This window comes from Myxocyprinus asiaticus, chromosome 20, assembly GCF_019703515.2.
Source record: "Myxocyprinus asiaticus isolate MX2 ecotype Aquarium Trade chromosome 20, UBuf_Myxa_2, whole genome shotgun sequence".
NCBI classification, from domain to species: domain Eukaryota; kingdom Metazoa; phylum Chordata; class Actinopteri; order Cypriniformes; family Catostomidae; genus Myxocyprinus; species Myxocyprinus asiaticus.
The window spans coordinates 2,418,895-2,442,134 of record NC_059363.1 but is presented as its reverse complement, the minus strand read 5'-3'; the positions used below and the strand labels follow the sequence as shown (position 1 = coordinate 2,442,134).

At 36.4% G+C, this 23,240-nt stretch overlaps 1 protein-coding gene across 2 annotated transcripts in view; it reads left to right on the top strand.

The window, feature by feature from the left end:
• Positions 1 to 23,240, top strand: part of LOC127410688 (1-phosphatidylinositol 4,5-bisphosphate phosphodiesterase beta-1) — a 70,560-nt gene that overhangs the window by 43,707 nt on the left and 3,613 nt on the right. Inside the window, exons 15-29 of one of the 2 annotated variants that reach the window (XM_051645852.1) lie at positions 3,265 to 3,341; positions 5,679 to 5,775; positions 6,605 to 6,689; positions 9,691 to 9,815; positions 9,941 to 10,095; positions 10,408 to 10,572; positions 10,663 to 10,762; positions 12,196 to 12,300; positions 14,420 to 14,535; positions 15,168 to 15,303; positions 16,632 to 16,685; positions 19,042 to 19,261; positions 22,405 to 22,585; positions 22,863 to 22,939; positions 23,026 to 23,115. In XM_051645852.1, coding sequence (XP_051501812.1) covers positions 3,265 to 3,341; positions 5,679 to 5,775; positions 6,605 to 6,689; positions 9,691 to 9,815; positions 9,941 to 10,095; positions 10,408 to 10,572; positions 10,663 to 10,762; positions 12,196 to 12,300; positions 14,420 to 14,535; positions 15,168 to 15,303; positions 16,632 to 16,685; positions 19,042 to 19,261; positions 22,405 to 22,585; positions 22,863 to 22,939; positions 23,026 to 23,115 — 1,783 coding nt within the window. Of the gene's footprint in view, positions 1 to 3,264; positions 3,342 to 5,678; positions 5,776 to 6,604; positions 6,690 to 9,690; positions 9,816 to 9,940; positions 10,096 to 10,407; positions 10,573 to 10,662; positions 10,763 to 12,195; positions 12,301 to 14,419; positions 14,536 to 15,167; positions 15,304 to 16,631; positions 16,686 to 19,041; positions 19,262 to 22,404; positions 22,586 to 22,862; positions 22,940 to 23,025; positions 23,116 to 23,240 lie in introns of those variants that run through there. The other variant, XR_007892153.1, reaches the window with a different exon arrangement.

Sequence of the window (23,240 nt, the reverse complement as noted above, 5' to 3'; positions counted from 1 at the left end):
GGAGAGGAGATAGTAGAGTGATGTAGCCAATTCAGGGATGGAGATTATTTGGAGGCCATGATAGATAAGGGCCAATAGGGGGAATTTTGGCCAGGACACCGGGGTTACACCCCTACTCTTTACGATAAAACAAAGCAAAACTATCCTATATTTTAGCTTCTTCAAAGTCGCCACACTTTGGTTAGATTCTCTCGAACAACATGTGGTGCTTCCTGAGATGCTTTTCAAGCAGTATTGAAGGATTTCACATGTATTTTCTTCACTATCCACTCCAACTCATCCATTTCCATTTTTTTATTGATATGTAGGCCTTGTTTACATTTGTCTACCAAATTAATCTGAAGTATCTACGCATAAGCCTTTAGATCAGACATTAAATAACGTGCATTATATGAATTATAGATATCTACAATTCATTTTTCACTATTTAAAATTGCAATTTTTGAGATCAGCAGTGGTATTGCTACTAGTCAAAATCTTTGATGTCAGTAATTAGGTTTGTGCTAGTAAAAATGATAATTCTTGAAATATATAATGATGTCATTGAATAGAATTTTAACCAGTTAATACAGTATCTGTAACAGCATTTTCACTAGTAGAATTTCACAATGATCTGTCATTCACTCCTTTTCAATTACAGACATCTAATTTCTAACTAGTTGAAATTCCATATACACATATCAGCTATGCAGCTAGCACATTTTTTGATATCAATAATTACATTCTTCTTATTGAAAATGTATTTTAATGATATCGACAGTTGAATTACAAGTAAAAATGGGAATTTTTGATGTCTGGAATTTGTTTCCCACTGTTAATGTTAATGTAACTAGTGGGGAAGCCTATTAAGATATCTTTAATTACTCCTCAGTTTATTGATATCTGAAATTAATTTACAAATGTAAATCTAACATGTTAAAATACATTTACTTATAATAGTCAAAAATAGTCAAGTGTGTCTAGGCTTTTGATTGGTTGTGTGAATGTGGGCGGTTATATGTTAATGAACTCAAGATTGTGACGTTATTGGGGTAGCTCAGCAAGTAAAGGCGCTGACTATCACACCTGGAGTCGTGAGTTCGAATCCAGGGCGTGCTGAGTGACTCCATTCAGGCTTCCTAAGCAACCAATTGCCCGGTTGCTAGGGTGGGTTGAGTCACGTTGGTTTAACCTCCTCGTGGTCGCTATAATGTGGTTCTCGCTCTCGGTGGGGTGCGTGGTGAGTTGTGCGTGGATGCCACGGAGAATAGCGTGAAGCCTCCACACGCGCTACGTCTCTGCGGTAACGCGCTCAACAAGCCACGTGATAACATGTGCAGAATGACAGTCTCAGACACGGAGGCAACTGAGATTCGTCCTCCGCCACCTGGATTGAGGTGAGTCACTACGCCACCACGAGGACTTAGAGCGCATTGGGAATTGGGCATTCCAAAGTGGGGAGAAAAAGGGAAGAAAATCCCCCCCAAAAAAGATTGTGACGTTATTAACTTGACAATTTTTGATGATATAAACTGTTTTATAGCTTAATTGTTATAAACTGCCTGGGTGGACTGGGTACAATAAATACATTGTACACATTTTAAATACATACACAATAAATAAATAAATCTTAATCAGTGTTTTAATAAGAAAACTAGTTTATTTTTTTAATCTCATTATCAAACAGTCCTCACCCCCGGTTTATAAATGTCACACATTTTTTTTAGATTTGACTTGATATCTTATGTCATTTGTGTCTGTAAATTTTTTTATCAATGTTAAAAATCAACTAGCCTGGATTTTAAATATCAGGGGTATTTCTTAGATTTATTAGAGCATAAAAAATACATAAAAACATATACTGCATCTTTCTAATATTTAAATACTTACATTTTTTTTTAATTAATTTACATTAGTTCTCAATATGAATAGTTAGACTGAATATATATATATAAACGTATAAATTAAAAAAAATATATAATAATTTTCCCCCCACATTTTGAATTTAGGGTCATTTTTATCACTGTTGGTGGCATTTTTGCCATGAGCCCACCTTAAGTTTTGACTAGATTTTGACTAGAAAACAAGACACAAACACTGATTAAGATTTTTTGCAGGAAGTGCGTGTGATGTTTTCATGCATGTTGATGTTATGAGTGTTATTTCAAAAGAGCAATATGTCCCCTTTAAACTGGATTGTGCTCACTTACATCTGTAGCACATTGAAAGAAAGAAAGATTGCCGTGCACGAAAGCAAATAGCAGTCATTAACTCTTCACCTGCCTCAATTACCAGCACCGCTTTGTCGTAGTCCTCTGATCCATCAGCTGGTGTCTGTGTATAGACGCATGTGGAGAGAAATGCACCTGACCTTTACACCCTCTGCAGGTCAGAGACGAACTCCCAGCCTCCCATGTAGGTGTGTGTGATGGAGGCATTGTGAGCGGCTGATGGATGCGAGCAGTTTCTAAAGGTTTTTAAAGGTCTATTCCAGACAGCATTGAAGCTGAGAGCAGATGTTGAACAGCTGGTTTCTCAGCAGGATGTTGATTTCTTAAACATCCACCTGTAAGAGACCCGAGACTCCAGAATGAGTTATTCACAAACTGAAAACATGGCCCAGTCAATGCATGTGGTGTCAGAATAAAATAAATATGATGCATAAAGCCAAAATGCACATATTAAAAGTATTTCTAGTTTTACACAAAAAATGAAATATTTTGTTATTATTTTCTCACCCTCGTATTGCTCCAAACCTGTATGACTTTCTTCTTTTTTGATGTTTTGAAGAATGCCCATACTGCTGTTTTCCGTATAATTAAAGTGAAGGAGAACTGGGGCTGTTGAGCTTTTAAAAAGCCCCAAAAAACACCACAAAACTAGCCCGTACGACTCGTGCTATTTTCCACGTATTCTGAAGTCCTACGATACCTTTGTGTGAGAAACAGAGGCAAATTTAAGTCTTTATTTAAGTTGTATATCCCGTTAAGATCTCTAGTCTTGCCCTATTTTGCTGTTTAAATGAAGCGACTCATCGATTATGGCTTATCATTGTTGAGCGACACACACTGGTGTCATTATCATGGGTTTAACGGGTTTTCCTGTCTGTGAGCTGTATCGAGCACCTGCCCTTTTCTTATCTGAAACCAGCGTTGGCTTTACACATGACAAAACAATCACACAAACACATGGCAGATTTGAGAAAGACTTGCAATGCGAGGTGCTTAAACACACACATATGATTTTATTAAAGCAGTTTGATTGTCTTGTGTTTTTGTGGTTTAGTGTCTGCCGAGGTGGAGGCTGATGAAGACGATGATGAAGATGATGATGATGATGATTGTAAGAAGTCCATGGACGAGGTAAATCAGCATTTTTACTCATAGACATTTATGTTTAAGTGGTAGATTGATATATTTACCTAGCTGATTGACCATAATTGTGCCTGTTTTAGAAATAAAAACATGAAAATATAATTTTATGTTTGATATATGTATTTTTTTATTTAATTTTTATTTTTATATTTTTAACATAGAATAAAATGAATTTTGTGAAGGGTTGCTTCTTCAATTTCTGGCCATTTCATGCCCCAGGGGTTGAATTTTCATCAAAACAAACATATTTCAACTTTATCTTGTTGTAATATGAAGGTCTCCTTAAAACTGAATTGAAAACTTTGGTAACACTTTATTTTAAGCATCCACAAAAATGCACTAGTTAAGGATGAATAAGACAGTAATAAATAGATAACTTTATGTAGAGTAAGGCTATCTTAGCCGTAATTAAAATCGTACTTTTGTGTCAAACATAATGTTATTAATGCTCTATTTCAGAGGTTCATTTTATATCAAGTTTACAAAACAATATTAAGCCAGTAATTGTGGCTAATTAGTATTGGCCCTGATTACTAATAAATTACTAAAATCTTCTATGACAAACAACTGGACCACCTTCTAAAGTAAAAGTTTAACTTAAACAAGTTATTGGTTTGTTTTGCATTTATGAAATAGTATTCAAGTTCATTTAAATATATTAAGACAGTAATTAGGGTATGAATAATTAGTATTGGTTTTACTAAATTGTTACTAATGAACTGCTAAAATCCTAAAATAAAGACAATTTTACTCCTTGTTTTAAAGTGAAACATTTACTTAAAGTTATTAATTTGTTTGACTTTTATTAGGTGGTTACATTATTTGCAGTAAACTTAAATACTGTATGTTCCGAGAGATTTATTGTAATTAAAACATATGCAAAACAAACCAATAACTTTTACTTTAGAATGGGGGTCTGTCACGTTCTGTCTCCCTCATGTTTTCCATGGACTCTTATTTTGAAGTTTCCCCCGGACTCCATTTCCCATAGTGCACTGCCCTTATCACTACCAGCTGTTCCTCATCATCCTCACCTGTCTGCCATCCCCTCATTAGTTCTGTTGTGTATAAATACCCTCCTGTGTTGTTCATTCTTTGTCAGTTCTCGTCTGTGTTATGTTTGTGTTAGTTTGTTGATTTGGATTATGGCACTCTGCGCTGTTTTATATCTTCATTAAATAGCCTGCAAATAGATCCATCGCCTCTCCTTTCAGCATCACTACCACAAGCCATGACAGGGTCGAGTTATCTTTAATTGTGTGTATTTACTTAATGTACAACCAAATAAATGTACATAAAATATTGATTTGCATTGAAATTATGTGAGAAGAAAGAAATCGCTGAACATCTGAAATCCACGTCAGGTTTGCGTCGGATTTCTGTTGGTGTTTATTTTGTAAGTAATGAACATCTGATTGCTCATTATGCTCATTGCCAAATAAATGCACATGAAACATTGATTGAGTTGAAATTATTTTATTAGCTTACAAGAAGCAGGAAAAATGGCTCAAAGAAGCAGGAAAAATGGCTCAAAATACCTGGAAGAGCGGTCTGATGTGCGGTTGTTACTCAGAGATATCAGACCACTAGATGGCGCCATTGACCAATCAGAATCGAGTATTACAGAGAGCCGTGAAATAAGGATACATAAATGTTAGCTATGAAATTAGCCTTAGCAAGACAAAGGAGTCTGTCATTTTATTTAAAAAATGTTTAATGTCATTTCCATCAGCATCATTTCCAGCACAGAATTCTATTAAACACAATACAGAATTTGAGATGTGTTGGAAATTACACTGTGGTGGGAATTTTCATTACAAAAATGATATGAATCTTCTGTGATGCATGAACATAAACTGTTGGACATTGTTAGTAGACAAACCAAAACCAAAAAACAAAATTAGTGAGAATGTGAAAAATGTTTTAATGAGACTTTCTAGAAATCCAAAGTGCTAAAAGTGCCTGAAGTTAAAGAAACACCTGCAAATATTGTGTAAAATAAATGTTCACTTAATTTTACATGAGCATTTCTGCTTATAGACATCAGGGCATATATATATATATATATAACTTTTGACAATATTCTTAATGTGAATTCATACATCCGCTAAAAATCACCAAGACACCAGTTGAACAAAAAAGAAGTTAGTTCTAAGTATAGCTCCAGCAGTATTTCAGTGCAGATTTCACTAGCTTTTATATTTAGTATCTAATGCAATGACATTCACAATTTTTATGTGTGACTAAAGTGTCCAAATACTTTTAGGGCTCACTGTATAAGGCATTAAATCTGTGCTGTTGCAGTAACGTGTTATTTGTTTATAGGGTACAGCAGGATCTGAAGCATTTGCCACTGAAGAAATGTCCACGCTAGTCAATTACATCCAACCCACCAAATTTCACTCCTTTGAGGTTTCCAAAAGTAAGTATTATGAAGGTAAAATAGTGCCTAAATGATTTGCTTGCGCAGAGTGATATTTCTGAAAGCGTAAATCAAATTGCAAGCTATTTATTTTGCGTGCGCACAGAACGTTTTGTAAAGGTGTAAATCAAGTTGCAAGCGTAATTATTATCAATACTTTAATGGTTTGCAGAAGTGTAATTCATGTGTTGTGAATCTGTAATTTTATATTAACACAAAGTATATGTGGTGTGCATTTTTCTGACTTCCTTTTTTTCACGCTTACACTTTTGAATTTCTCTCTGAAAAGAGTTTTGCAAGCGCAAGGGGGAAGGCAGGTCTACCTGCTTCTAGTAACCAATCAAATGAGGTTTTCCTTGACCAGTTTACTCTGATCTGATTGGTTTAATGATGTGACAGACAGCTTCTTCATATGGCTCAGCATCATTCCTCTGGGTATCTCTTCTCTCTTAAATATTAAACTTAAATATCATACATAAGTGTAAGTGTGGAAAATAAAAAAAAGGAAGTCAGAAGAATACAGACCACATTTACTTTGTGTTAATATGAAATTGCAAATTCACAACACATGAATTACACTTAAGAAAGCATTAAAGCATTGCTTATATTTTTTCTTATGCTTGCAACTTGATTTGCACCTTTACTAAACCTTCTGTGCGCAAGCAATTTATTTTTAAGCTTGTAACTTCATTTATGCTTTTACAAATCTTACACTGCACTTGCAAATCATTTAGGCACTATTTTACCTTCATAAAGTACAATCACTTGTGATGGTGTGTTAGCTGATTTATATCTAATAAAATTAAACATATCATTTTAAATTTTTCAGAAACCAAACGCAGTTATCAGATGTCATCGTTTGTGGAGACGAAAGCCCTGGAGCAGCTCACAAAGACACCTGTGGAGTTTGTCGAGCATCTTTTACTTACAAAAACTGAAATAACCCTGTGATTCATTCGTGTCGCTGCTTCACTGTAGTTCAATCACAAGTACAGTAACCCACATATCAGATGGGACACATGACAACAAAAGAGGACAAGTGCATTCATTATTTATGCCATGTAACGGATGACCTGAATAATCCAATCTGTCAGGCACATTTGCTGACATAGTCAGCCAGAGGGATTGCACACTGTGTTCATATTTGGGTTTTGAATTTGCTACATGGACATTTTAGAGCATATGTAGACCATAATTATAATAGTTAAAGGGTTAGTTCAACCAAAAATGAAAATCACGTCATCATTAATCACCCTGTTAAGACGTATGTTCTTCCGGTGAACACAATAGGCAAACTTGTCTTATACAATGAATGTTACTATAACAAAATGTTTGCAAATTGACTTTTACGTGCCGCTGTAGTTTCCTGGTGAAAAAAACACTAGCGGCACTACAACAACTGTGCGTTTTATTCACTTTCACACAAATCACGACTACAACAGCTGATTTTGACTTTATAAATACTTCTTTTTCACACTATTACTCACACACTGCTATGTTATGATATTGAAACACTTTTACTCTAACACATAATTTGAAAAACGATAGATTTTTACGCTTGTATGACAGATTCACCTACATTCACACACTTATTTCTAAGTGATTTGCTTGTGTGGTAGCTCACCTGAAAGAGCATTGGACTCGTTCAAAACCAGTCAAGCACACAATAGAAGTGACACGAAATGATGTGGTTGCTTCAGGAAATGTGCTTTTCATTTCACATTTGGTTTTTGGATACTGTCGGTTAGGTTTAGGTGTTGTTTTATGGTAAGGATCTCTGTTTTCTGTCTCTCGTTTGATTTTAGATCACTATCGGTTAGGTTTAGGTTAGGGAGGTACGTTTTACTCCTTACAACCACCATCTAATATTCACCTAAAAAAACCTCATCTGATTACGACACCATTTCACTCACTTTTGGCGCCCCCCACTGGACATTTCACTGGGAAACTGCAGACAAATATGTAAAGAAGCATTTAATTTCGTTTTGCAAAAATGTTGCCATGGTCACGTAATGTTCATGAGATCAGGGTGTAGTAGGATGCATTTTAAAGAATGTTAACTCTGCTCTTTCCCATTCACTGCAACAAAAAATTTTTCTTATTTTCCGGTTAAAATATCTCAACAGCCCTAAAACAAGAAAATATTACTTAAAGGAAATAGTTCACCCAAAAATTTAAATTCTCTCATCATTTGCTCAGAATTATGCCATCCCAGATGTGTATGACTGGTGTATAACAGAAGACAAATGAAGAATTTCTTCAGCTCTTTTGGTCCATACAATGCAAGTGAATGGGTGCCAAAAGTTTGAAGCTCCATAAATCACATAAATCAGCATAAAAGCAATCCATATGACTCCAGTGGTTAAATCAGTGTGTACAGAAGTGATTTAAAAGATGGGGGGTGAGAAACTGATCAATATTTACTATAAATTCTCGTCTCTGCTCATTCAAACTCCACTTTAACTTTCACATTCTTCTTCTTGTGTTTTTGGTGATTCACATTGTTCATGCATACGCCCCCTACTGGGCAGGGGGAAGAATTTCTAGCAAAAATTGTCTTAAATATTGATGTTTTCACCCACACCTATCATATCACTTCTGAAAATATAGATTTAACCACTGGAGTCGTATGGATTACTTTTATGCTGCCTTTATGTAATTTTTGGAGCTTCAAAATTTTGGCACCCATTCACTTTTATTGTATGGACCTACAGAGCTGAGATATTCTTCTAAAAATCTTCATTTGTGTTCTGCAGAAGAAAGAAATTCAAACATCTGGGATGGCATGAGGGTGAGTAAATGATGAGAGAATTTCATTTTTGGGTGATCTATCCCTTTAAGAAAGACACTGGCATAAGATATTAAGTATTGTTTTCAGAAAAATCTAAGAACATTTTAATCTAAAAACTGTTTGCCAATAAGGAAAGTTTTCCCCTTGAAACAAGTTTTTTTTTATCCCATTGGTAATTTATATATATATATATATATATATATATATATATATATATATATATATATATATATATATATATATATAGGATAAACTAGGGCTGCCGATTTATAGCGTTAATTTTGTGTGATTATGTAAAAAATAACATGTAAAAAAAAAAGAAATAAAATTACGCAATTAATCATACCCCTTGGCCCGTATAGAAATTTTGTAATAAAAGTACGCATTTTCCTACCATAGGAGCAATTTAAGTTTGAAGTACATGTGTTTTTACATGCCGCATCAGCAGGGGGCAGTCAACGCGCCTCAACAAACCTCACAAGCAACGCAGCCACAGAATGAGAGCCACTCGCACAGTATGCGTTCTTGACTTCTGGGCGCACAACAGAATACAGAGATCTCGAGACACAATTTTCAAAGTTTTAACCACTTTTAACTTGACACATCTTCCAGTGTCGCACTAAAAACCAGTGAGATGCTCCAAAAGCATCTAGCGCAGAAGGAACACAAGAACGTGTCCTGGGAGAACAGGACAGATTAACGAATTTAATGCAAAATGGATTGTTGTCGACTGTCGGTTTATGTTCAATGAAATGGAAGGAATAAAACAAACAATATATTGATTTCTAAAGCAACTTTTTGTATTTTCTAATCAAAGTTTTACTCGTCTGCTACAATAGTGCAATATATTTCAATCTGAATATCTGAATTATTATATTTATTATAGGCCCTACATATAATATTTATATTTATTTGAATTATTATGTAGAATTTATATGGCGTTATATCATTATTTGCTGAAAAAGGCCCCCAAATAAAGATATGCGATTATGTCATGCAATTAATTCGATTTAAAATGTTAACTGAAGCATTGATTAACCATCTATTTACTAATTGTGATGGATTTATGAATTTATTTGATTGTACAATGCAGCAAATATGGCCCCTTAACCATGTGCATGTAGATACAACAAGTTTCAGCTCAGCAGAATTTATCCTAAAGGAACCCGAGTCGATTCCTCCAACTACATGCCTCAAGTGTTCTGGAACGCCGGCTGTCAGCTCGTAGCACTCAATTTTCAGACAATTGGTGAGTAGATGCTTTAAAATGCCTTTGGAAAAACGTATAACACTATTTGCCTAACTGTGAAATGAAATGTCAACTTTAATTCACTTTGTTTGGATTGTTTTGTCATCCCCCTCTCTCTGTCTCAGATCTGTCCATGCAGTTAAACCTCGGCATGTACGAGTACAACGGGAAAAGCGGCTACAGACTCAAACCCGAGTTCATGAGACGACCGGACAAACACTTTGACCCCTTCACAGAAAGCACCGTGGATGGGATCGTAGCTAATACTTTATCAGTAAAGGTTAGACAGTTTTCATTTTTCAATTTTGGGTCACGTCTGAGCGAAGGAAAACATTTGTGTTTTCAAAGAATGCATCTGTAGCTAGTTACCTGAATAACAACACATCTCTACCACAAGGAAATATCACCCCCTTGTGTACTGAGTTTTTTTTACCGCTACTGTAATGCAAGAACGCACATTGAGTAATTATGACCACACACTTGCAATACATTGGCCATGCATTTACGTTTTCATCTGCATACTTGCACAGATTATGTTACAGTGTTGCAAGTTATAATCTTGTAATTTATATCTTGTTGTCTTTTCCAATAGATCATATCAGGACAGTTTCTGACAGATAAGAAAGTGGGAGTTTATGTGGAGATTGACATGTTTGGACTTCCAGTTGACACGAGACGAAAAGCATTTAAGACAAAAACGTCCCAAGGCAACGCCATCAACCCTGTGTGGGACGAGGAACCCATCGTCTTTAAAAAAGTAAAAGATATTTTTGGTGTGTTGTTTTATAGACAGCATGGGAGAAGAGGCATTAAGTTTATTTATTTATTAATGTTGTTTATTTGCTAGGTTGTTCTGCCCACTCTTGCGTCCCTGAGGATAGCTGTGTTTGAAGAGGGCGGGAAGTTTATCGGTCATCGGATAATTCCAGTGTCAGCCATCCGACCAGGTGTGAAACTCACTTGCAGGGCAGCACTGGATTAACTGGATAAACCTTAAACCTTAAGAATTAAACTTCTGCAATTAAGGTCACGTCCACAATAATCAGTTTAAGTTTGAAACCATTTTCAGGATCCTAACGTCATTGTTTTCCAAAGTATGCAGTTATAGAGAGCAAGTCTCTGTTTTAAGTGGAGGAAAACGCCATTCTAGTGTGGTAAAGGTAGCAAAATCAATGCATTTTCAAATGGAAACATGGTCTAATTCAAGCCAGAACTGTTAAACCTGCAGGCTTCATTCAAACTTTTCGTAGATAATTTTAGTCTTTGGTATGCTATTTATTTCTGGCTTTTGTAAACTTACTAATTTTTAAGTTTACAAAATGTACATCTTTTGGATTACTTTGTTAGATGCTGTTCAAACTGAACACTGTTGTGTAACAGTAGCCAGCTGGTAAGTGATAGCTGTGCAGCATGTGTAAACCTCACTCCCATGGCCTCAAGAGGCGCACTAGCGACTGACTAGAGGCTGTAGCCTTTAGCCTCCTCGTTAGCATGCCCACCTCCGATGCCAGTTGACGGTGGTTTGAATCCCGCTCGGAGCGGGTCAAGCAGGACTGGTTACAAGTAGTGCCGTGACCTGGATGGGAGTGAGGTTTAGGGGTGTGCATGGAATGGGAGCCAGCTGTTATGTGATAGCTGTGCGGTATGTGTAAACCTAACTCCCTGGCCTCAAGAGGCTCACTAGCGACTGACGTTAGATGCTGTAGCCTTTAGCCTCCTCGTTAGTGCACCCACCTCCTATGCTGGAGACCCCGGTTCGAATCCCGCTTGGAGCGGGTCGAGCAGGACCGGTTACAGTTGCATCCATCCGCACTGTTTTTCAGTTGTTCATCTATGTAAAAATGCACTAGAAATCTTTAACCGTCGTGTCGCGTCTTGCTGTTTTCTTTGTTAACATCTCGTGCAGGAGCACCGTGTTTAGATGAAACGGCGCCTCGAGACACCTGCATCTGCTTTTTTCTTGGCGTCTAGCATTTTTTAGCTCAAAGGTGTGAAAGGCCTCTTAGAATATTCACTATTAACAGTAAAGTTTAACCAACAGTGATGATGTCATCAAAAATTGCATTCTGAATTGCGGTTGGTCTTTTCTTTCTTGCATCAATTTAACAATCTATAGCCGTCTTTACACTCTGAAAATGGTGTTGCGTTGATTCTCGTACAAAGTCAACAAAACAAGATGCATACTAATTGTCATGACAACGGCAAAGCAGCATTTCATTGATACAGAACCAAAGCCCACAACCTAAACTACCTAAAATTTCACACTATTCTACTGCTGCCTTGCAAAAACTGCTATTTCCTTCACAAAATGTAAATGTAGTTGAACTAGTTGCTTTTTGACTGTAAAAAGAGCAGTTTCTCATATTACCTTTTCTCACAGGTTTTCGTTACATTGGTTTGAGGAACGAGAAGAATCAATCGCTGACTCTTCCTGCTATATTTGTGTATATTGAGGTGAAGGACTATGTGCCTGATACATTTGCCGGTAAGAAATTAACTGTTACAAAATGATACAGCTGTGGATTACAATGGTAGTGCCATAAGATTCTTTGAAGTACCTTGGAGTAACGTGTAAATACCATGATATATGAGGGTGAATATCAAGAAAATATTTATGGGTCGTTTTTCACCCCGATATTATATTGTCTGTAATCGTACTGATCCTAAAAATAGGCTTTGCATAATATAATTGCTTATTTCATTCCTTTCTCTTTTGCTTTTGAGGTGAAAATTGACTCACCCATGATTCACCCATGCATACAGTAATCATTTAGTACCATGGCATATATCAAAATACCATGGTATTGCCATCTGAAACCATCGTTGAACCATGGTACATTTTCTAAGGAAAGGTTTGTATCTTCAGTAGCCAGAATGCTTCTCTTCATGATGTCCGTTAGTTTAAAAGTGTTACACCATTGAGGAAAAACATACACTGACTTTCTCAACAGCATTTCTCACATTTATCGCCATGTTAATTCCCATTTGAATAAATGTCTTGCACACATAATGATGGTGCATTATTAAGAGGTACAGGTAAATATGCAAGAATTTTTCCATTCCATTTCCATTCCTTTCATCAGAGTGAAACGTTTGCATATTATGGTACACATAAAAACAGGATTTTTGTATTGTGACGACCAATTTAAATATTTAAAAATTTAAAGTTGTTACATTTTCTGTGGGGTCTACATGACTTTTTGTGTGAATGTGTTCAATGATTCATATTTAATTAATCATTGTAATATTTAATTAATTAAATGTAAATGAACATGGTTCAGTTTTTTTTTTTATTCCTCCTATTCTAATAAAGAAGGGTTATTTGCGGTCATTTTTGACCGGAAACATTACAGGTGTAACTTTTTTATTTATTTATTTATTTTTAAGAAATTATAATATTTCTTCTACCCAGAAGTAAAAACAATAAAATATAAAATTTCTTTTGCGATTTTTTTTAAATTTAAAAAAAAAAATTTTAGATCTTATTTACATATAAATTTCTAGATTTCACCATCCATTTGCATATGCAAATAAGCAAATTTATGTAACTTCACTACAGTAAAAACCTGTAAGTTTATAAGTTGAACCATTGAGAATATAAGATGCGTGTCATGTATTGGGGTCAGAGTGCTGCCATCTGGTGAAAAAAAAATAAAATAAAATAAAATATATATATATATATATATATATATATATATATATATATATATATATATATATATATATATATATTGAAAATCATGCTATGACAATAATGGCCAGTAGATGGCTGCACAATGTTTTAAACTCTGCATGTTGTGTAGTCTCACCCCTTCATTTCTGTGTGTGTTTGTTCTGCATTGTGGCTGATTTATATATTGTATTTGACAAATCAAAACGAAATGGCTCTGTTTTTTAGTCTTTTCCATTCATTTCCTATGGTCGGGCAATTTTGACCGCAAACAGTAAAGGTGTCACTTTTTTAATTATAGAGTCCAATTATGTGTGTTTGTGTGTGTATGTTCAGATGGAAAGTGGAGGAAAATTCACCAAGTCTTGAAATGCTCAGATATAGGAAACCGTTTTTGGAAAAAGTGATTTTGGTCAAACATGACCGAACAGTATAGGAAGGTTAAAGATGAAATGGAACATGAAATGCAAAGGACAAAATATTTTCAAAACCCTCTCTGACAATTATCAGCAATATTATTAAATAAATAATATCTTAATTTAGTGCTCTGTACCACTTATGAAACTTCAGATATTACTTTACTATGAGCAAAATGTCATTTTAAGAAATAGACCTTAACCAATGCTAATGTAATAGGCCAAGGTGGTATTAAATCGTGAAAATTAAATGTTTCTAAATGCAATAGGATATTTTTTTGGTGGTTTTAATATTTGGTGGTTTGGAAGGTGCGAAATATTGCGGCAAGTCAAAATGGTAAATTCCAACGGAAATCATAACTTTATCCTTAAGGGAAAGAATAAATATTAATTATTATAAATTTTAAAGCTGAATTGTAAATGTACCTGTCGGACTGGGCCTGTTCTATGTTTGTAACAGTAATTTACTGTGTTTGTTGTGTTTGACATGACTGACAGTATGTTTCTCTGGTAAACAGATGTGATTGAAGCGCTCTCCAACCCTATCAGATACGTGAACTTGATGGAGCAGAGATCCAAACAGCTCGCCGCTCTCACGCTAGAGGAAGGAGAAGAAGAGAAAGACACCAATGAGGTAAAGAAAACTCTGTCCTATTCTAGATCTCCTATCCTAGTTTAATGTGCAGAGCAAACTACAAGTAAGCCATTGGCAAAATATTGCTTGTTTGAGCAGCATGCAAATTTCTGGGTGGCACTGTCTGTTTTTGACCAATGGTAGATGGTTATTATTTTTGCAGTTCACCTTTAAAGTTCTACACATTAAGTGTTAAAGTGCTCAAATGTAATATGAGTTAAAATGTTTAAACTTTTTTTCTTTACTGTAATGGGATTAGACTACTTCACTAATTACACTGAACTGAATTTAAATCACAATACTCATTAAATTACAAATACATTTGTAAGTAATTTGAATGAATAACTTATGATTGTATTTTGGTTTTAACTTAACCATAATTAGTTGAAATAAAATATGCAGTGCAAAGGTAACGACAGAACAATAACTTTAACAGGACTGCTGAAAAATAAAGACTAGTCCCCAACATTGCATCATTACAGGAAAAAGTAATCAGTGACAGTAACCTGTTACACCCATCACTAGTTAACATATTGTAGTATTTAGGAGGAGTCTAATTGACAAACTCACATATGTTGAAAAGGTCACAGAGGTTTTGGTCATGACTCTAGTGAAGGTGTCTTGTTCTTCAGGCAGAACAGGGTGATGAAAACCCGTCAGAGGTGAAAAGTGAACCCACACCCGCCCCGGTAGAGAACGGACTGAGTCACGCACCCAGCGCGACTCCTAAACCCACCTTGCAGATCAGCGCACAGCCACAGTCCACAGGTGATATTCTTACAGATCTTTTATTATAAATACACATCTCTCACAATTAATGGTCATTACATATGCTATGTCTATGACTTAAGACAGGGCAGAAATATGTTCAGTGTTCTAGGACAGGGGTTGGCAACCTATGGCACACGTGCCAGCAATGGCGAGAGAGGAGTAGACTATTTTATTTATATAAATTCCGCACCTGCATTCCAATCTACATCTTGATGTAATCCTTCCTCATGATCACGCAGAGTGTTTTCATGAGCTGAATGGGAGGATAAACAAAAAGTTAAAATGTGATGACACTGCAGTATACCCAACAGACTCGTGCAGCGCTTGCAAGCCATTCGTGCATCACGAGCCGGCAGCGCTTCACTTTCGGTTAATTGCACGAGTAAACGCACCCGCTTTGCTTCGGTCAGGCTGCGCGGATGACAGCCTACATTCAGTGTTTCATTTGTTTCTTTTTGCTTTCTGAACAACATGTGATGTAATAAAGAAAACACTACTATTAATCCTTGAGGTTAACCCAGCATACAGGTACACCCTCCTTAAACCATAGTTACACTCAAAATGACATTAAAAGATTAAAAGAGAAAACATAAACCCACATCGTTGGGTTCAAAAATCGGAGTCTATTCAAAATATAAATTAAACCTGGAAATAAAGTTTTAGAATTTTGCAGGTGTGATTCACAGAAAAGGGCTAAATAGTTGATCAGCTTGTGATGTGCGAATGGCTTGTACACGCAGCGTGAGTCTCGTCACACTTTAATTGGATTACATCAAGATATAGATTGGAATGCATGTGCGAAATCTTCATATAAATAAAATAGCCTGCTCCTCTCTCGTCGTTGCTTCTGTACTAGTGATTACCCCTCCGCGTGATTTTGAAAAATGTATGACATTATATAAGAAATATTTAAGATCAGTAATCAAATAAGCAAATTTGTGACATTAACTGTAACTCATTTTTGTACAAAAGGACAGGTTTTCTTTCATTAAAGCACTTTCACAAGCTGCTCTGTGAAATTTCACATGCAAGATTTTTCACATGTGGGTTTTGCACAAATTTTTCACTCAAACTGTTATGCTAATAATATCATTTGTAATGAAAAATAAACGATTAAAATAGAAAAATGCAAAATAGAAACATTTTCACAAGTGAACTCAAACTTCGGAAAATCACATACATGCACATTGAGGTGGTGGGGGGTTGTGCATCGGCCAGCCATTGACCAGGAAAATAAAAAAATAGCTCTCCATGTCAAAAAGGTTGCCGACCCCTGTTCTAGGAAATGCATACATTTTATCTGTTGAGCTCAACATATGTTTCAGGCTCAACGAAACCAGCCACGAAGACTGAAGATCTTATCCAGAGCGTCCTCACCGGTCAGTAACTGTTGTCATTTTGTTAGCTATTAGAAAAGTAGTTTTATTTAATTAAATTTATGATGATTCTGATGAAATTTCTAATTCATAAATTCAAATTTACTAGGAAAAAACCCAATGTACAGCAAGGCTGTACATTGACAATACTAGACTCTCTAAATAAAAAAGCTATTAAGACTTTAAATATTTGTGAGCGTTATAAAGTATTTATTTGAATTATATAAGCACTTTTTGTACATTAATTTGTTTAATATATTATTGCCTCCCCCTGGCTTTTTTTTTTGTTTTTTTTTTGTGTGTGTGCTTTATAAATAGTTATCTATATTTATATTGCTGTATAATGTTGAATACTTATAATTACACAAAAATGCATTCTGTTGATGTTCACCGAATAAAAAGAGTAATAGTCCAAATTTTAAAAGAGTAGTTTTAATATAATCACATAATAATTTTCAATTATTATATTAATAATTTTCTGCCATGTTTTGTTTGTTCTGTATAATTTGCTATGTATGTAAAATATGTTTATTTTATTTATTTAAATATATTCACCCAAAAATATATTTTAGCCTATTTTTAAGATTTACGCATTTACATTTTTAGTTCCTTATCTGTCACTCACTCGACGTTGTGTCGATGTAGTGACACTAGGGGTCTGTCGCCGCCTCTTCAGCCCTTGGACCGACCTTGCATTTCTACGGGCAGGGGTTCCCCTGGAGCAGGTCTCCAGGTGCGTCGTGGTTACGATGGATGCCTCCAAGACGGGCTGGGGAGCCGTATGCAATGGGCACACAGCCGCCAGCTCCTGGACTGGCCCGCGGCTTCGTTGGCACATCAACTGCCTCGAGTTGTTGGCAGTACTGCTCGCCCTGCGGAGGTTCCGGCCGTTGATCCAGGGCAAGCACATGTTGGTTCGGATGGAAAACACAGCGACGGTAGCATACATCAGCTGTCAAGGTGGTCTACGCTCCCGTTGCATGTCACAACCCGCCCGCCATCTCCTCCTCTGGAGTCAGCAGCGCCTCAAGTCGCTACGAGCCACTCACATTCCGGGCGACCCCAACACCGTAGCGGACGCACTGTCACGACAAGTTATGCTCAGGGGAGAGTGGAGACTCCACCCCCAGGTGGTCCAGCTGATTTGGAGTCGATTCAGTTGAGCACAGGTAGACCTGTTTGCTTACCGGGAATCCTCCCACTGCCCGCTTTGGTACGCCCCGACTGAGGCACCCCTCGGTATAGACGTGCTGGCACACAGCTGGTCCCCGGGACTACGTAAATACGTGTTTCCCCCAGTGAGCCTACTTGCACAGACCCAGGGAGGACGAGGAGCAGGTCGTCCTAGTAGCACCCTATTATGCTCGTTATGCTACGAGGCACACAGCCGTCTGCCTGTCTCGCACCGCCAGTCCATGTAACACAGTCCAGCTAGTTGTGCCGTTTTGTATACCACTAGTGTCACTACATCGACACAATGTCGAGTGAGTGACAGATAGGGAATGTCCTGGTTACTTTCGTAACCTCCGTTCCCTGATGGAGGGAATGAGATGTTGTGTCCCTCTTGCCACAACACTGAACTACACGCTGAAATGGCCGGACCTTATATCGGCTCCTCAGCACAAAACCTGAATGAGTGGTTACATACCAGCTCCTTTTATACCCATATGTCCGGGGGAGTGGCATGCAAATACCACTCGCCAATTTTCATTGGCCTTTTTTCAAAACGCAGAGGTGTTTGGGGCTACCAAGAGTGACCCTAGTGTCACTACATCGACACAACGTCTCGTTCCCTCCATCAGGGAACGGAGGTTACGAAAGTAACCAGGATGTTTTTTAATTTAATTTTGTTAAAGATTACTCTACAATTTTATGGAATTTTGTTATAAATTTGTATTGCTTAGATCTTAGAATTTTAATCTTTAAGACGACTGTGAAAGTCTGTTTTTTTTTCCTTCTCCCATTTAAATAAAGATTAAGTAAATTAAATGAAATAAATTTTATATTAGTGTATTTCTATGCTATGTAAATAGTTATATATATATATATATATATACACACACACACACACAATAAAATAGATATTTTAGATTCTGCACTAAGAAATCCTGAAATTCATGTCTATTAACTATTTCAAAACATAATCATATATATTCAAGACTTGCAGGTATGGTTCTGTTTTATTAGGCAGTCAATGAGTTTAAATCATTCTGAAGGGGAGCAATAAATTATTAATATTTCTGATGTACTGCTTTCAAATCCATGCACATGAGTTTCAGAAAACATTATAAAATATTGAGGAGATTATATAATTGATTAATTCTACAGTCCTTAAAATGTCTGTCTATTTCCTTTTCAGAAATGGAAGCTCAAACGGTTGAGGAACTCAAGCAGCAGAAGTTGTTTGTACGAGAACAGAGGAGACACTATAAAGAGATGAAGGACCTAGTGAAGAAACATCACAAGAAGACCACTGAAATGATCAAAGAGCACACGGCCAAATACAACGAGTTCCAGCACGACCACCTCCGCAAACGATCCGTCTTGCTGAAATCTGCCAAACGAGACGGTAAGAGGAGGTAGGTAGACTTCCTCGACTTCTCTACTTCCTTCTCGCCTTTTGCTGCCTTCAAGTCTTCATGGAAAGTTCCTTATGAGTTGGGAAGTAATAATTATAATGTGATTTATGATCAGATGAGTTTGTTTGGACAATAAAGCACGTTGCGCTACGCCTTTTCACTTACTGACAAACTGCTTTAACTGCTTTCAGTTGTTTTTCTATGTAGACTAGTGATGTTTTGTTTCTGAAAGAATCTTTTTGTCTTTAAACTAATCTTTTAAGGGAACGAATCACTCTCGTTCACCTCCATACAAAGTGTAAGATATTATTAGACTTTTCTTGAACTTTTTCTGTCTTGGTAAAAGTTATAGACCAGCTTTTAACAAAACATAGGGAAAATAAGACCTGCCATTTAAGGTGAAAACGGTAATTGTGTTTAAACTCAAATTTTTTTAAGTGTCTTCGTTTATTTGTAGACATGCAGAATGAATTTGTGGTGCTTTTAAAGCTGAAGTATGTAACTTTTTCAGTGTTAAAATACTTCCTTTTATCTCTGCTTAATATGCAGAGAGTCAAGTCATTTTTATTTGTACAGCACCTTTCACAACACACATTGTTTCAAAGCAGCATTACAGAAAATCATGCATTAACAGAAAATGTAATATCTATAAAGTCTTAGAGGTGATCATTATGTAGTTTGATTAAATATTATTGTAAATTGTGTATAAAAACAAATAATTAAATCATAATTGTATTTATAACCCCTGTGAGCAAGCTGGAGGCGACTGTGGCAAGGAACACAAAACTCCATAAGATGTTGGTTAATAGAGAAAAATAACCTTGGGAGAAACCAGACTCACTGTGGGGGGCCAGTTCCCCTCTGACTAAACAGCATGAATATAATGCCAATATTACTTATTTGTGTGCAGTGCAAGCCATGGTTTAAAATTATTAAACTAAGTAAGTGTTAAGGGTCAGTGTGTAAACAAAAGATTGTGTATGATCTGGAAGATTAATGACTAATGTCTTTGAAGTTCATCCTCGATTAACTGCTGAAGTTCACATAGATGCAATTGTCCTTTGTTATTTGACTGATGAAGGCTTTTGTTGGCAAATAATTGAAAGTCTATGTATTCCATTTCAAGAGTGTAGTCCATCATTAGACCGAGGTGATGCAGGCCGAGGTCAGTGAGGTGCATCGCAGTTCAACCTGGCCGGTAATTTCGGTGAGGTTTAATCTAAATCCAAGTTTCAGGCATTGGCATATGAAGTGTCCCATGTCTTATGGTTGGAGTTGGCATCAGTTCATCCCCTGAAGTCCATCGCAATAGACTGAAGTGATGTTTGGCTGGCACCGGTTGTATTTAGTCATCATCACTCAGAGACACGTAGCAGTGGAGTCCGAAACCAAGCAGGAACGGAGGTGAATCTGGCCGGCTCTGGATTCATATCCCAAGGTTGAGACAGGGAAACAAATAGAATAATATTAGCGTAGATGCCATTCAATTTTTTTGCAGAGTTATAGAGCATGATAAATGTTTCTGGTTCCGGCAGACCTAACTAAAACAGCCTAATTATGAGTTGATGGATAAATTTACAAATGTGTATGCCTGGCTAAATAGATGAGTCTTTAGGAGAGAGTTGTTTATTTGCAGCTCTATTCCTATCTAAATACATTTAACATTTTAGATACATTTCAGTCATGTTTCAGACCCTTGCACAGCACTGAATCTGCATTGTTGAAGGTCACTAAGGATATTTTTCAGGTTCACCTGTCATCTTAGTTTTATTAGATCTCAGTGCCACGTTCGACACTATCAAACAAAATATTCTTCTCAATCGTCTAGAATGTATGGTTGGCATCCAGGGTATGGCCCTCCAGTGGTTTTTTTCTCCTATCTAAAAGCAAGGAGTTAATAATATTAAGAAGAGGTTCTGAGATTACTGGGAATACCTCTTTTAAGAGCTTAGTTGGTATTGGATCTAACATACATGTTGTGGCTTTTGATGTTTCGATAAGTTTTTGACAGTTAAGGATTGAAGTTGCACATGAGTAAGTTATGAGACACCGAGTTTTCTGTGGTACTGTGACAGATGATTTCATAATTCTATTATATTTTTAGAATTGTTGCATAATTTTATTTCTGATTATTTCTATTTTATCACTAAAGAAATTCATGAAGTCATTGGTGTTGTGCTGTGACGGAATATCTGGTTCAGTCGATGCTTTATTCCTAACCAATTTAGCCACAGTACTGATTAAACACCTAGGATTGTTGTGGTTATTTTCTATGAGTTTGCTCAAATATGCTGACCTGGCAGCTTTTAGTGCCTGTCTGTAGCTACAGACACTATCCTTCCATGCACTGCGAAATACCTCTAATTTAGTATTCTTCCACTTGCACTCCATTTTCTGAGCTGCTCTCTTGAGAGCATGAGTAAGTGCCTCACTGGAACACAGATTTTTGCTTTTTTTAAAGAAAATGACAGACGAGTCTAAATTAATTTTTGTGGTAATTAACATTATACCACAAATGCTGTTGATTGAGTTTAACTTGTATTGAACCTTGAATATTTCTTTATGGACTACAACAGTTGTTTAATTCATCAAGAATCAAGACAGACATTTTTGTGGTATTTGTAGTCCTTATGTAGCAACTTATTAGCAACTTCCGTTTAAAGCACAAATCGGTTTTAAAACTTTACCACGTTTGTGGAACGACTCTGTAATTTTTGTTGTAGAACAAAATGTAAAAATCTCTTCAAGTAATGTAAACCAAAGATCATAACTCAGAAAAGTGCTGTTCTAAAAACCTGTTCCAGAGGGAGCTCTTGGCGAATCACCATTTTGTGTTGGCCTAAAAATAAATAAGTTCAGAAAGAAGTTTGGTTGCACAAGCCTGCCACCTAATAAAGTAGTATTTGTCAGGCTGTATCGCTATTCTTCACATGCAGTGCTTTCAGAATAAATTGTAAAACAGACCTTTTTAATTGGTGGCCCGCAAGCCACATCCGACCCATTTGGAAAGCTCAGTGGCCCTTGCGAGATTGTTAGTTATTTATCGGCAAAATTTCGATATGAATTGAAGGCAACATTTTTCAAAATGTGGCATTATGTGATGATAAACAGCTGATCTCTCACAGACTCATATTTGTCATCAGGTGTTTGTCATCCAGTCCAGAGCACGGCCCGTCGTTCTTCGAGCAGGAACTGGCGAATTTGGATCAAGAGAGCGGACAGAAACTGTCAGAACTCAAAGAACAGCAGCAACAACAGCTGCTGAACCTGCGACAGGAACAATATTACAGCGAGAAATATCTGAAGAAAGAACACATCAAACAGGTAAGCTGAGGGTTGACTTTACAGAGTCAAAAAATTCTTCTTTACAGAATAAAAAAAAAATCCCTATGATTTTCATCATTAGGTGAGTTGAACGCTCCCCCTAAAAGCTCTGATTAGATCACTTTACAATCCAACCTTTGGTGGGAATTCAGTAATTGAACCCTGCTGGGCACATGGAAATCAGACATCTGGAGTCTTCTGGGCACTGTATATAATCACAAATGCATTGAAGTTTATATAGTTCTGATTATTTATTAATGTGATGCTGCATTTATAGGTTATCGAGAAGTTGACAGTCATCGCAGAGGAAAACCAGAGCAACCAAATGAAGAAACTCAAGGAACTGTGTGAAAAGTGAGTCTGTTAGACGCATCACAAGCTTCTTTAAAAATTAATAAGACCATGTACCTTTAACCTTGCTGTTCGGTCTGTATTTACAGAGAAAAGAAAGAGCTGAAGAAGAAAATGGACAAGAAGAGACAAGAGAAGATCAGTGAGGCCAAATCAAAAGAGAAACATTTAACCGAAGAGTGAGAATTCATACGTTCTTTTTTATCAGCTCTAGATCAGCATTATTACACATCATTATTTGTTTTAAATGAGGCAGAGTGATTTTACGTGAAATGTAGACATGGAAGCCCTTTTTGGTGGTAAA